Below are 14,928 nucleotides of genomic sequence, written 5' to 3'. Positions count from 1 at the left end.
AGCGTTTGATGGAAGCCCAGGTGTAGTGTGCTAACATAACTGTTGCTCTTATCCTTCTCCCTGCTGTGTCATCAGTGAGTCCTTAGCATCAAGTTCTGACGCCGTTGATGGCTGTTCTTTGTTCAGAAGGGTCCCAGAAATGTCTCTTTTATGACTCCGTTAGAGGTAGGGTGATACCAGGTTTGATGGAGGAGGACTTTGGTGAACCAGGCATAGGGACTTCTGATCACTTTCCCTTGGGTCTCTTGATTCCACAATCAACAAATCAAGTGCCGTCTTTGTGCTTGTGACATCTGCAGGTTTTCGGAGCTGTTGAAGGGAATTAGCCTTTCTTTTGGCGAGAAACTACCATCAGAGAAACCAGCTGGAGTATTAACAAATATACACTAGCAGATGGGGAAGAAGGCTTCTGGGGAGGGGGGACAGGGCTGTTGATCCTCTGCCCACAGCTGTAGGGATCCTTGGCCATGCGGACCCAATTAGCTTCGAGATCAGAAAACAGACGTCTTTAATCTGCGAGAGCTGTGTTTAACTGTGGTGATCATAAAAGCCTGGCGCCCAGGGGTGTGTGTCACCAACAGCAGGTATTTCCTAGGGTCAGTCAGTTGATGTTTCCCACAGTCTATAGCTAAAGAATGTGCTGGCTGTTCTGGGGAGGCCCTACATAGCTTGAATCCTTACAAGGTATACGAAGATTCGGTGTATACATTCTTGAAGGGGAACCCTTTAGTCCTTTCTTAACAGCAAAACCCTGACACTCCAGTGGCTCTCCTAGGTATGAGTGCCCAGGGGACTGGGGCTGTGCTTCCTGGCTTGGGAGGAAGGATGGTTTTGCCTGTGCTGCTCAAGTGAGCACAGAGCTCTCCAGCTGCACCATTACGGATAATGAATCACTTGTAATCACCTACAGATCATGTTGTTTGGATAATTTACAACCAAAGGAATGTAATTTAGGTTAACCTCAAAGCAACTTAGATTTTGGTAAATTGAGAGAGAACAGCAAAAGTATTTTGACTTTTTGAGACCGACTCACTAAGAAATCACCCAAAGTCATCTCACATGTTGTTGTTGTAGATTTTTCAGCTGCTTGTGACTCTTAATTGTGGACTCTTAAGGGATTCTTATATCTAACAAACATCTTGGTCATTTTGGACATGCGTTTTGGGGAGAAGCGTAGCTCTCTGTGAAAGATCCTAGAAGCACTGGGGGAAGAAGTGGAGAACGCAGACAGAGGCTCTGCTCTCCGCGCAGGAAGAAGTGGAGAACAGACAGAGGCTCTGCTCTCCGGGCACTCGTGGTGCTGGGTGGGATGTGGTATGCAGCCCACCCGCTGCGTGTCCTCGCTCTGTTCCATGTGGTCCCCATTCCTTCATCTTTTGTCTTTGCTTTTTTTTTTTCCTAGGTCCAAAGGGTGAACCAGGAAAAGTTGTTCCTTTACCAGGCCCCCCTGGAGCAGAAGGACTGCCGGGGTCCCCAGGCTTCCCAGGTCCCCAAGGTACGGTTGGAATTCCAGCTCACCGGGACACCACAAGAGTTTCCTCACGTTTTTCTCACGCTGACCGTTGGTCTTTCTCACCACAGGAGACCGAGGCTTTCCTGGAACCCCAGGAAGGCCAGGCCTGCCAGGAGAGAAGGGTGCTGTGGGCCAGCCAGGAATTGGATTTCCAGGGCCCCCTGGCCCCAAAGGTAACCCTGCCAGACGGATGGGAGCCTTTGGTCTGCCTGTGACTTCCGTGAGAAAAGAGGGGGTAGTAGACATAAAAACACCACAGAAGCTGGTGACTGCTGTTCAGGGAGGCTTTCTGAGGAGCCCAAGCGGTGCTGAGCACAGCAATTTCAGGCGCTTCTATGCAATAGCTGCCTTGTAGTGTAGGGATTGGTTGGGAAGATGGGACACTAAGGCTGTGCAACCTGCATAGACACTGCCACCAACGGCGCCTGCTGAAACCCACCTTCCAGGTGTTTGCTTTTATCTGTGAGGAAGACTTGCAGTCCACCTGAACACAGCCAGCGTGGGTTGGGAGTTGCGGGAGCACCCAAGGGGAGGTGCAGGGAGTTGTAGGGAGGGAACTTTGCTCCGAGGGGAGGAGTCCTATGGGTGTTAGAGCCGTCACTTCCTGCTGAAGTGACACTGGAAGGAGGTAAGGAGGGAATTTCTTTTTTCCCTGCTTTTCACATTTCTTAGGTCTACTTGTCCTTCAGGTAGACTCTGATCAACACACTTGTCATCACATCCTTCTGTTCAGGACTGAGGAGAAGGTGCTGGGAGCACAAAAGGGATGTATTGTATAAGGAAGTTTGTCTTTGTACAACACACCATGCAGTCAAACTTAGGTTGAAATCTCCTCCAGGTTCCCAGGCTTCCTACCCAGCGGCTCCAGGCCCCATTCACCCTTACTGCTGTAGGCTGCTAGCTTGGAGAAAGGAGACGACAGCCCCTTTCCTCTGACAGCCACGCAATGCCCACCTACACCACAGCTGCTTCCCTCAGGCTGGGCAGGCAGCAGAGCGTCCGTGTTCAGGGCGGCCAGGCACTGAGGCCTCGCCACACTTACGACTCCCTCACATTCCCCCATTGCCTCACGCAGTGCCTCCTTCACTAGAGACCATGGCCCGTGTGACATGGAGTTGCTTGGCTTTGTGGCAGAAAGGAGGACAGCCACTCTAGGTCACACCCTATCTATGCAGCAGCCCTACAGGGGGTGTGATTCGGGCCTGTGCCATTGCAGACTTACAAATTACTGGACATCAGAGACCTCAGCGTTGCATACAAAGGGTCTGAACGAGTGGCTGGCCAGCTTCACGGCCCATCAGAGCTTCCAGGGCGGGGCACAGACAGTGGGCTGGTGTCCTTCAGTGACAGATCCTGTGGGATCTTGAAAAGTGGGCCTGCCTTATAGGTCCCTGGGGTCTGCATTTCTGATGAGATGATGGTGCCCCTGCCCCTCTAACCACACCTTGAGTAGATGAGTAAAAGTGCCCTTCTCATGGGCAGGCACCAAGGGGTTTATTTTGTTTGGGGAGAGTAGGATGGGAAAGAAAAGTTTGAAGAGAACAGAAGAAAAGGAAAGGAGAGAGAAAGAGGAGGGCAGAGGTGCTGGAAGAGGCGGCAGCGCACCTGACGCCCTCTGCTGGGCGGTCTCCCCTGGCCTCTTCCAGCCACCTCCGAAGGCCTCCACCATTGACCTTCTCAGATCAAGTCGGCATATTTGGGCAAGACTAAAAGTGAAGAAAGTGGGGAACAGCATTGTAATTGGAATTTTTTTTTTTTAACTCTTCAAAACAGGTGTTGATGGCTTACCTGGAGACATGGGGCCTCCAGGGACTCCAGGTCGCCCGGGATTTAATGGCTTACCTGGGAACCCAGGTGTGCAGGGCCAGAAGGTGGGTGCCAAGCATTCCCTCAATGACCCTTCTCCCCCATCCTTATTATTAGTTGGACAGAAAAAACGCAGGTTATGAACCTCCCAGGACATGTCGGGCCAGCAGGTTTCTGTTTTTGATGAAATAGCATAGAATAGAAATAGAGAATATAGCACATGGAAGTGAGTATTTTGAGGGGAAATATTTGTTTTGATTTTATGAAACATTTGTTTCAATTTTATGAAATTGTATGACAGACATGTTCTTGCCTGTGTAAGCCAGAACTCTGGGTAAAATATGTTTCTTACTGTGAGAAGTAGATGAACGCTGTTTGAAAGCCACTGTCCTGAAAAAAGCATAGTCACCCAGGACAGTTTCTCAGCCTCAGCACCACTGGCATTCTGGGTTCAATAGTTCTTTTCTGTGGGGCCACCCTGTGCCTTTGTAGTGCTTTTGGCAGGAGCAGCCCTCCCTCCACCGATGCGTCACCAAAAGAGCACCCCCTTCCACCCAGTCACAACTGAAAATACCTCCAGACATTGGCAAATGTCACTAGGGCAACCAGGTTGCCCAGCTTGAGAACTATTGGTACAAGGTGAAGTCAGGATTCTCCTTGCCCTCAAATATTCTGCTACCAACTTGCCTATACTTGAAATTCTGCTCAGCAAATGTGACTACCAGTTAGATCCTTTCCTGTCCTGATTGTAAGGAACCGATGTGAAACTGCTGGAAGGCATTGGTACCAAACGGGAGAAAAGGCCAACAGCCATTGATAAACGTCGCCAGTGACGGACCCAGGTGGGGCCTGCTCCCTGTCCATCAGGAGAGGGCAGGTGGGCACCACAGGGGCCGCGCCTCTGGGATCCCAGGGCGGGTTTCTTCCCGAGAAATACATGACAGCAGGGTGCCCTCCTCTGGTGGCAAGGCTGAAGAGAAACCTTTGGACCTTTGTTTTTGTACAACCCGCCACCAGCTTCCCCTGATAACCTACATTGCATTTGAACATTTAGTCAACCACGGCAGCATGCGAATCATCTTAAACTTAATGCAAGACTCAGGAGTTAGTAAATGCCTAATGGAATGGGAATGAAAGATTTAGTTTGTGATTTAAGATACTGTGCTTCTTCAAGAATCCCCTTAACGGAGTTCATTCCATTTTGAAAATTTCCTTCTGCGACGTGTAGAGAAGTTACCACTGCCCACTAGTGTCCAAATCCTCCCTCTCTGGAAATATCATTTGCAGACAGGGGACACCAGTGAAGCACTGTGACATCATGGCCACCTGCTTGCTTCAGAGCCTTGCATCTGTGCCTAATCCAGGCTGTTTCCAAGGCACCCTCACCCTTTATTTTAGTCATCTGTATCTAGCAAAGCCCAGTGAGTCATGCCATAGTTTAAAATGCTTAGTTTACTGTGAAACTTTCATTAATCCAGAAAACTAAATAACTGGTGTCCATGCTAGCCCTGGAACCTTGCCATCTCTTAGGAAGAACTCCATTAACTACTCACAAATCATATTTGGCATTTTACTGGTTACTTAGGGTCAGTGCTTTGTCACAGGCACCAGGCTGCAGAGTTGAGGGGACAAGGTCAGGACAGAAGACTTGAGAAGAATGTCATTTATCCATGGGGAGCCTTGCTTTTCGTCCTTTGTAAAATGAAAACAATATAAGTTACCCACCTACAGGGCTTGTGGTGAGATTGAAAAGATGTAATAGGTATGAGGAAGCTTTGCAAATGCTTGAAAAGGGTTGAACAGATAATATTCTTACTAAATGCATTGGCAGTATCTATTAAGTCTTCACTTACGCTATTGGTTTGATAAAAAATATTGACTTTGCAAATCAATTTGCTTCTCTGTGCTTTGGGGATTTTCAGGGAGAGCCTGGAGTTGGTCTACCGGGACTCAAAGGTTTGCCAGGTCTTCCCGGCATTCCTGGCACACCTGGGGAGAAGGGGAGCATTGGGGTACCAGGCATTCCTGGAGAACACGGAGCGATCGGACCCCCTGGGCTTCAGGGGATCAGAGGTAACTTCTTGCAGATCATTCTGGACGGTTTCAAGGATGGGATGTGCTTACTTTTGCATTCCCAGAGCCCCTACCGTGTATATTTGATATGTATTTGTTGAACGAATGATGCAAATCCTGGAGGCCTAGAGCTCCTGGCATTCTGTTGCTGGGGCCATTTGTGTGCGTGGGTCTCCTATACCGGGAAACATGCCACTGCTCCTGCACAGCTTATTCTCAGTTTTTCTTCTCCAGGTGAACCGGGGCCTCCTGGATTGCCAGGCTCCGTGGGGTCTCCAGGAGTTCCAGGAGTTGGCCCCCCTGGAGCTAGGGGCCCCCCTGGAGGACAGGGACCACCGGGGTTGTCGGGTGAGTGACATGCTTCTAGAATTATCCCTTCCCAAAAGCATGCTTTCCTGAAGGATGGGAGATGAGGCTGAGGTCTCTATGAAGGGAAGCTTAGCACAAGGTGTGAGATAAAAAGAGAAAAAATAAAACTCCAGTTTGTGAAAATAGGTTTGATTGTTTGCTTAAATGTAGTCCCAGATTTTTTTCCCACCCACTGAGATTATGTGCCAAAGAGACCTTTCCTTTATTGTATACTCAGTCACATTTTACATTTTATTCTAACTGATGTCTCTATATTACCTTTCCAGAGGAGGGTTCATTAGTTGTGGATAATTTAATTGCGTCCATATCTAGAACCTAGCTTTGCCTTTGATGGTAATAATCATAGAATTAAGGTGGTGCATGGAAATTAGAGTAAAACTAGCCCAAGTCCTAAATACTGCGGCAAGGCAGTGCTGGTGCTTAGGGTGGCGTTGCTGACTCTCAATGACAGGAAAGGGAGGTGCTTTTCTTTTAGAACAAGAGCCATTTGATTATCCTGATGACCCCAAGCATCAACACCTAACAGATGATCCATTGAAGCCCCCAGTGTGGGCATGTTCACGTGCTTTCTGCAGAAAGTCATAGTTAAACAGAGCACTGTACATTGTAGATCATTCTGTAAATTCTGCTAAAAGTTATTTGCGTTTCACCCAACTGCAGGCCCTCCTGGAATAAAAGGAGAGAAGGGTTTCCCCGGATTCCCCGGACTGGACATGCCAGGCCCTAAAGGAGATAAAGGGTCTCAAGGACTTCCTGGCGTAACAGGACAGTCAGGGCTCCCTGGCCTTCCTGGACAGCAGGGGTCTCCTGGGATTCCTGGGTTTCCAGGTAAGTGATTTTTGAACTTCTGCCTGGATCCGTCATGAGGACATGGGCCTCCCCTTATTCTTTTTATGACTCTTAGCATTTGCCGTCAGCATTCAGAGCGAGGAAATGTTCACAGTCCTTTCCTTTGGCCACAGGTTCCAAGGGAGAAATGGGCGTCATGGGGACCCCCGGGCAGCCGGGCTCACCAGGACCAGTGGGTGTTCCGGGATTACCGGGTGAAAAAGGTAGGGGAACTGATAACCCTAGAAGCTCATCTCGTGTCTATTTTTCGATACCACTTGGGAAATTCCCAAGTTGTCATAGATCATGTTTCACTTTTAGAGGCCCACAAAAGAAGTTAAGAACATCAAGCCAAAGGCTAGGAGACCCTCTTCTTCCAGTAGGATTCCTGGTGCTCAGTGCACATGGGGTTGAAACTGTGCTTGGCCAAGCAAATCAGAAAGAAACTGGGGCTTCCTTCTTGGCACAGATGAGATTCTTCTTATGAGAAATGGTGGCATCTTCAGCCATGCCAAGACACAGGGACCGAGTCCTTAGACTCAAATTAGCAACTTGCGCAAGTTTACAAGGCTTCGTCTTTATTTCTTATCTTGTTATTTGAAGTTGATCCAAAATAGTGTCTTTTAAAAAGAAATACTGCAAATATGACAGATGAAAAGGTCGTTTGTTTAGTAGAATGGTAACATTCCTGTTCTATTATTTTGTATAGAACTTGAGGGGCACTGTGAATAAGAGTGGTAAAGATACGTAGGAAGGAGAGAAATGTAAGTTATCTAAACCTGAAAGCCAAGTCACAAGCATTAGAGTTATTAATGTATAATGAATTGTAGACAATGGCTTTTTACTGCTCATTTACCTGGGGTTGGATTCTTCTGTGTCTCAGACACTGGCCATTAATGCCATTTTGGACACGTTATTAGTGCTTTGTAGCCTCTTTGTCAGCTGCTCTCCCAGTCAACAAGAATGTGAGCCTTCTGAGCATCTCTGCAACACTGGCCCAGGCTCACCGGCGCCTTCTCTTTCCTCTGCAGGGGACCATGGCTTCCCGGGCTCCTCAGGACCCAGGGGAGACCCTGGCCTGAAAGGTGATAAGGGGGATGTCGGTCTCCCTGGCAAGCCTGGCTCCATGGATAAGGTGGACATGGGCAGCATGAAGGGCCAGAAGGGAGACCAAGGAGAAAAAGGCAAGTCCAGGAAGGCTTCTCATGGCCAAGCTCAGAACCACTATGTGTCTCTCCTGATAAGACAATGTGTGTTATCGGGTCCCCCATTAATAATACCAAACCAACCTGTGTTTCTGCAGCAACTTGCTTGCGAGCAAATGCAGGTCATTGCTATTTTCTTCTCTGATGTGTAGGACAAATTGGACCAATTGGTGAGAAAGGATCCCGAGGAGACCCTGGGACCCCAGGAGTGCCTGGAAAGGATGGGCAGGCAGGACAGCCTGGGCAGCCAGGTATGGTGTGCAGTTCCGGTCCCCAGTGTGGCAAGGGCTCGGGATGAGGCCTGTGTTCGCCAGCTCTTTCTGTAGATGTCAACCTGCCATGTTGCTTTCTTCATGGTTCTAGGACCTAAAGGTGATCCAGGTATAAGTGGAACCCCAGGTGCTCCAGGACTTCCGGGACCAAAAGGATCTGTTGGTGGAATGGGCTTGCCAGGTAAACTGGGTTTAGAAGCGGGTTCTCTAGCATGTGTGCCTGTGGTGGTGGTAGGGCATGTCTGTAGAATGAGATCCTCTTCAGCTGAGACGGACAGAATCCAGGCAGCTGTGTCTTTCACACGAATTCGCATCCTCAGCTCTGAATGGTCTCCCGCTCAGGGATGGATGGCATTTGGCTGACAGTATGGCCATTGCTAAGAAAACTCACCATCTAATGTAATAAAACATGGGCTGTATACAGCCAACTTTTGATGATCTCCAAGTGACCATCCCCTTGGCTAGAACCCTAGGAGACGTTGGCTTCTCCATCCAGGCTTCTCAGCCTGAGTAGCTCATAGCTCCAGAGCCCTTTGTGTTAGTTCAGAAGGATTCTCTGGACTCTTCTGCTCCAAGCCTGGACTAGCCTTAATGCTTTGCCATCAGTGTCTATTGCAGTGAGAGCAGCCGGGAAGAGGAGGAGAGTGAGGGAAGGGCTGGGTGGTGATGGTCCTCAGAGCTCACTCAGAAAGGAGGAGAGTTCAGGTGGGAAGCACATCTTTCCATCTCCTCCTGAGTCTTGATCAGGTGCTGTTATCACTTTAATTAAAACATAGGCATCTAGGTTGCTGGTCATGCCTATGTGTGAATAAGCTTGGCTATCAACATGCATCACAGAACTGAGTGTGCACGGACTCCGGCCTGCCTGCCTCATGGTCCCTGTGATGTCTGGCTGATGAGAGCTGGCTGTGTAATAAAGAACATAAGATAGATTTGTATTCTGTTGAGAAAGTAAATATTCTAGGTAGTTAACGTATTTCTTCCATCTTATAATATGATGGTCTTAAAGGGCAGGAGAGACATTTCCTAGCGTGGCTCTGATGTGATCTGGGTGACTGACATGTGCTGGGTCATGAGCCGATTGATACAGGAGGGATTTGTGTTCTTGTGTCTCATTCTTGGCTCGTGGGGGATTCACGTTCTTGTATCTCATTCTTGGCTGACTGTGGAAGTGCTTTTCCATTTGTAATACCAGCACTAGCTAAGCCCAAATCAAGTTTCAATTGTTTGTGTTTATAGGAACACCTGGAGAGAAAGGTGTGCCTGGCATCCCTGGCCCACAAGGTTCACCTGGCTTACAGGGAGAAAAAGGTGCAAAAGGAGCGAAAGGGCAGGCAGGCCCACCTGGCATAGGCATCCCAGGGCTGCCTGGTGAAAAGGTAACCAGCACTCTGCATGGAAAGGTCCCCTTCTCGCAGCTCAGTGGAGATGCTGTCTGAGAAATGCTCAGCAAATATCTCAGCACACTCAGTGAGTCATAACACACAGGGATTCCCGCAAGGCAGCACAGGCTGCCTCTCCTTCCCCTTGTATTCACTACCTCTCCCCCAAGGAAGAATCTAGAAACTGGTGAGATGCTAAGGTGGGAGACAGCTGTCACTGGGATGAAACAGAGAGGATGGAGGGCAAAGAGGGATGGCAAGTAGAAACCAGATGGTTGGCTCTGCTGTGCTTAAGTTTTCCTCTCCACTCAGAAGTGGACTTTGATTCTTTGGCGAGAAATCTGGAAATGGAGTTTTGCAATGCAATATTCATTGCACCAAAATGTATACCATTATCTATAATATGCCTACAGATGCATGCCCATGGACAAGTGTAAAGTTAACATGCCTGACTTTTACTTGCAGGGAGATCAAGGGATAGCGGGTTTCCCAGGAAGCCCTGGAGAGAAGGGAGAAAAAGGAAGCATCGGGATCCCAGGAATGCCAGGGTCCCCAGGCCTTAAAGGGTCTCCTGGGAGTGTTGGCTATCCAGGTAGGTGAGCGGGGCTTCTCTTGGACTTGGGGATCTAAGAAATCAAAGAAAAGCCCCAGACTTATGGATAGTCTGGTGTTTTGTTTTTTTCTTTAGGGAGCCCTGGGCTGCCTGGAGAAAAAGGTGACAAAGGCCTCCCAGGATTGGATGGCATCCCTGGTGTCAAAGGAGAAGCAGGTAGAGGGCCCTCTTTGGGACACAGCCCGGGCACACAGAGAAGAGTGGCCAGGGGATGGGAGGCCCCAAGGGGTTCCCATCACAGATGGGGAGCAGGGAGGCCAACTCTCCTGTCTCCCATTTCCAGATGGGAAAACTGAGTCTAGTGCAGGTTACGGGGTCTTTCTGAGGTCTTGTCCCTAGCAGGATCTAGGACTCAAATCTCCAAACTGTTTTTGTAGCTGTCATGGAGTTTTTGTCACCAGCTTTTGAGGGTCAGGGTTTGGTGGTGTTGCTGAAAGCATGCAGGGTCCTTTCTGAAGGGAAGTCAGAACGGACCTCAGGAAAACCAGGTGTGCTTGGGAGGGAACGACTCCCTTAAAGGATATCAGCAAAGGACCATTTGGTATGGCAACTAGGGTGCTGTGAGAGGTTGTGCAGGTGTCTGATGTGACTTTTCTCTTTGAGGTCTTCCTGGGACGCCTGGCCCCACAGGCCCAGCTGGCCAGAAAGGGGAGCCAGGCAGTGACGGAATCCCGGGCTCGGCAGGAGAGAAGGGTGAACCAGGTATGGTCCAATGCCCCATCTATCAGAATCAGCAGCGTGCACTCCCAGAGACCTGCAGACTGCCTGTGTTCAGTGGACAGAGCTGGGCACAGAGCAGCCCCTAGACTGCCCATCCCTGCAACTATTTAAACACTGATGTGGACGTGTGGAGTAGAATGGGATGAGAGGAGGGGAAGAAGGGAAGTGGGATTTATTATCCCATAAATACTTAGGGCATCTTCCCCTGAAATAACCTTAGCTCTCAGTGGTGAGTCAGAGACACATAAAATACCTGCTGTCAGAACACTTGCCATTTCCCTTGTGGTTACTATGACAAAACAAAGCAAAGCAAAACAAAACTCTTTTCTCTGCCCAGCATTTCCCCATTTGAGGGGGAACGGTTGGAAATACTGGTTGGCCCCTGAGTCTGCTCCTGTCACAGATGGGCCTTAACTTGGCCATAACTTGGACAGAAGTGCAGGTGTGATGATGACAATCACATACACAGTAATATTCATATTTAATGCAAGAGAGAGAGAAACACACCATTTGAAGCAGGTTACCCCTGAGTTGAGGGGACACTGGGAAGACCACCAAGAGCTTCCACAGCTATTGGTTCTGGCCTCTTTCTTAAGTTCATTTTTTTTATTCCATAACTTTATATTACATACATTCGTTTTTCTATACAAACAATTCATTAAAATACCCCTGCACTCCTTTCCCCCCATTTGAATCTTCCCTCAAGCCCTTTGCTGACATTTGTCATCTCCCCAGCATCTGCTGCCCCAAATCTCTTTGGCTCTCCCCACCTCCCTGAGAATAGCAATTAGCTGGATGATTGTCTGAGAATCCCATTTGCACAGATCGTTTCTGCTAAATGCCATGATGGTTCTGAGCTGAAAGGTACTTAGGAAAAAGTACTAAATTAGGAACATCCAGTCAAGGGTATCTTATAATAACTGCAGGAATATCATTTTATTACAAGGGTGCAATTAACTAATATCTATGTAGTCCACAAATATACATAGTATTACTGCAGAGTTGATAGTGCTTTGTGTTGTACCTGCCGATGGATTGTTTAAGTAAAGAGAAACATTGCATTTTATCCTCATCTTATAGGTCTACCAGGAAGAGGATTCCCAGGGTTTCCAGGGGCCAAAGGAGACAAAGGTAATCTTTGCTCACTGTGCTCTTCCTTTTCAACCAACCGCTGCTGCCTGATGTAGCAGAACAAGGGGCAGTGTCTTCAGGATGAAGCCCCATCCTTGTTGGCCAGGCAGCAACTGGATGGAGGACGGGTGCTGGGCCCAGAGGGCAATGCCTGCAAGACACGTGTGGTTCCCCTCTAATTAATGGATCAAAATGGCGTGCAGTACACTCATGATCAGAATTATCTTTTACTTGGACTAATTTCATAAAAATCCAGCAGAGAGGGGAAACCCCTGTCATTTTTATGCCTAGAAGGTCATCAGAATATTGAAATTCTGACTTTCTAGAACTAGTTATACTTATGTGAACGCAGGACAGTATGTAGCACATGCCATTAGACAAAAACATGCCCTGCGCAACCATGATGTGCTCAGTACTAAGTGCAACTGAGAGTTGGCCAGGAGCTTGGGAAGTCAGTCTCTTCTCAGAGAGCTGAGCGTTTCATGGGAAAGCAGGGGGGACACAGAAAATACAAGGCATGTGAGCCGCACGACACGGAACAGAAGCCACAGGTGGCCGCAGCCAGGAGCTCACACACAGCATCCGTGGGCATGCTTATGACGGGTGGCTGGGCTGGCTGAGTGATCCCACTCAGTGGGAGGATTCAGAAAGCCCTGGAAGGCTTTGGACTTCAGCTGAGAAGGAGCAGGGGCACGGAGGTGCTGCTTCTCCCAGCCCCTGGTTCTCCCCGAGACCAGCCCAGAGTGTTTCCTTGGCAGGGGTGTGGTCTGACACTGGGAACCCCTGGGTTGAGAAGGATGACCTGGTGCCGGGTGGGCTGCCTTGGGAATGGGCACTTCCCTCTCTCTTAACTCACAGACTCCCTCAAACACAGAGCCCTGCAAATGCACCTGCTCAAGGGGTCGCTGTGGGCTGTTCCCGCCCTGCCTTTCCTACCTTGCCATACGATCCTGCATACTCCGTCCGACGTGCCGCACTGCCCTTGCACAAACTACACATGCGATCCTGCACGCTCCGTCCGACGTGCTGCACTGCCCTTGCACAAACTCTACACATGCGACCCTGCACGCTCCGTCCAACGGCTGCACTGCCCTTGCACAAACTCTACACAGCACCTTGTGTTGTTCACTCACTGCTGTGTGAAATATCAGGGAGATGCGCCAGGAGAAGAGAATCCCAAATGACCACTTTAGGTCTTGACCCTATTGCATTCCCTTTTCCTTTGTTCTTGGGATCCTGCACGCTCCGTCTGACATGCCCCACTGCCCTTGTACAAACTCTACACGTGCGATCCTGCACCCTCCATCCAATGCGCCGCACTGCCCTTGCACAAACTCTACACATGCGATCCTGCACGCTCCGTCCGACGTGCCCCACTGCCCTTGCACAAACTCTACACAGCACCTTGCGTTGTCCACTCACTGCTGTGTGAAATAACAGGGAGAATCCCCAGGAGAAGAGAATCCCAAATGACCACTTTAGGTCTTGACCCTATTTCATTCCCTTTTCCTTTGTTCTTGAAATAACCTGAGAATTTTGGCATTTTTATTGGTAAAATTTGGAAAATAAGTTTAAAACTAAACATGGAATTTTTTTTCCTACAAGCTGTTACTTTTTAATTTTTTAAACCTGCTCTATTGCGGTTTCACTGACAGGTAATAAACTACAAATATTTGAAGTGTACAATTTGATAAGGCTGACATAGGTCTACACCCATGAAAACATCCCCACATTCTAGATAACAAGCACAACCTTCCCCCAAAAGTCTCCTCTGCGGCTTCATAATCCCCCCTCCCGCCCCCTCCCCAGCCCCCAAGCAGCCGTCCATCTGCCTTCTGGTCCTCTAGGTTAGTTGGCCTTTTCTGGCAGTTTACAAAAATAAAACCGTGCACTTTGCAGTCTTTTCAGCCTGACTACTCTCCCACGACATAATTAGTTTGAGATCCAGCCCTATAGTTGCTCACTTCTTTCTATGACTGAGTAGTGTCCCCCTGTATGGATATAACATGATGGGCTTGTCCAGTCCATTCATTTGCTGGTGGAGTGAGGCTTTCGTTTAGCAGTGCAGTTGCTGCAGATGTCTCTAAACACAATTCAGATGCCTTTGCCATGGAAAACGTCTTTTAAGAAGTATAAAAATGGTAGCCGGGTTCCTAGCATTCTAAGCTCTTTTTCCAGCCAGGCCATGGTCAGATTCTTGTGTGTTATTAAAGAGAAGGAGGGATCGGAGCCCTTGCTGCAGTTTCCCCTGGTGTCCCGGAAGCCCCCTCTGAGGGGTAGCTGCAGGATGAGGCACGCCTCATCCCATCCCTGCCGTCCACGCTGGAGATTACTGTTCTGCTGCTGCGTTTCCCATCGCCTCAAACTGTTTTTCTTGTTTAGGTTCAAAGGGTGAGGTGGGTTTCCCAGGATTAGCTGGGAGCCCAGGAATTCCTGGATCCAAAGGAGAGCAAGGATTCATGGGTCCTCCAGGGCCCCAGGGACAGCCGGGGTTACCAGGATCCCCAGGCCATGCCACGGAGGGGCCCAAAGGAGACCGTGGACCTCAGGGCCAGCCTGGCTTGCCAGGTAAGGGCATCTCACCGGGGGCCAGGGCTGGGGACTGGGACAGAATTCACAAAAGGAAATAGTGTAAAAGAAATAGTTAAACGAAATAGTTAAATTCTCCACTGAGCTTTTTTATTTAGAAGGCTGCAGCATTTATTGCAGCTTGAAATTGTGTTTGGCCTCCATCAAGTCAAAGCTTTTCTTGTATCCTTTCTGTCAAGGAATTTATGTAATTAGGGAGATGCAAGAAAGGAAATGATTGGACAAGCCTGGACACACGTCCCATCTGTGGCGTTTGACTTAAGCCAGCGCAGCACTTGGGCCCACTTGTGGGTTCTAACGAAGACCCCTGTAGGGGTAGCACAGGTGCCCAGGCACCACTGACCACAGGCCATTTTGGACACGGAGCCAGTGGCATTTCTATGTCTATCTGTCCTTCCTCCCTCCCTCCCTCCCTTCCTTCCTTCCC

At 49.0% G+C, this 14,928-nt stretch overlaps 1 protein-coding gene across 1 annotated transcript in view; it reads left to right on the top strand.

Moving 5' to 3' along the window:
- Window positions 1-14,928, top strand: part of COL4A1 (collagen type IV alpha 1 chain) — a 152,585-nt gene that overhangs the window by 117,180 nt on the left and 20,477 nt on the right. Inside the window, exons 27-42 of the mRNA XM_045377065.3 lie at window positions 1,403-1,495; window positions 1,582-1,686; window positions 3,287-3,384; window positions 5,242-5,392; window positions 5,627-5,740; window positions 6,422-6,589; window positions 6,724-6,813; window positions 7,621-7,773; window positions 7,947-8,045; window positions 8,158-8,247; window positions 9,306-9,445; window positions 9,914-10,040; window positions 10,137-10,217; window positions 10,665-10,763; window positions 11,862-11,912; window positions 14,295-14,480. Of these exons, the coding sequence (XP_045233000.2) occupies window positions 1,403-1,495; window positions 1,582-1,686; window positions 3,287-3,384; window positions 5,242-5,392; window positions 5,627-5,740; window positions 6,422-6,589; window positions 6,724-6,813; window positions 7,621-7,773; window positions 7,947-8,045; window positions 8,158-8,247; window positions 9,306-9,445; window positions 9,914-10,040; window positions 10,137-10,217; window positions 10,665-10,763; window positions 11,862-11,912; window positions 14,295-14,480 (1,845 nt within the window). The remainder of the gene's footprint in view (window positions 1-1,402; window positions 1,496-1,581; window positions 1,687-3,286; window positions 3,385-5,241; window positions 5,393-5,626; window positions 5,741-6,421; window positions 6,590-6,723; window positions 6,814-7,620; window positions 7,774-7,946; window positions 8,046-8,157; window positions 8,248-9,305; window positions 9,446-9,913; window positions 10,041-10,136; window positions 10,218-10,664; window positions 10,764-11,861; window positions 11,913-14,294; window positions 14,481-14,928) is intronic.

Source organism: Macaca fascicularis, chromosome 17, assembly GCF_037993035.2.
Source record: "Macaca fascicularis isolate 582-1 chromosome 17, T2T-MFA8v1.1".
Lineage (NCBI taxonomy): Eukaryota > Metazoa > Chordata > Mammalia > Primates > Cercopithecidae > Macaca > Macaca fascicularis.
Note: the sequence above shows the minus strand (reverse complement) of the source record. Positions and strands in the feature narration are given on the sequence as shown.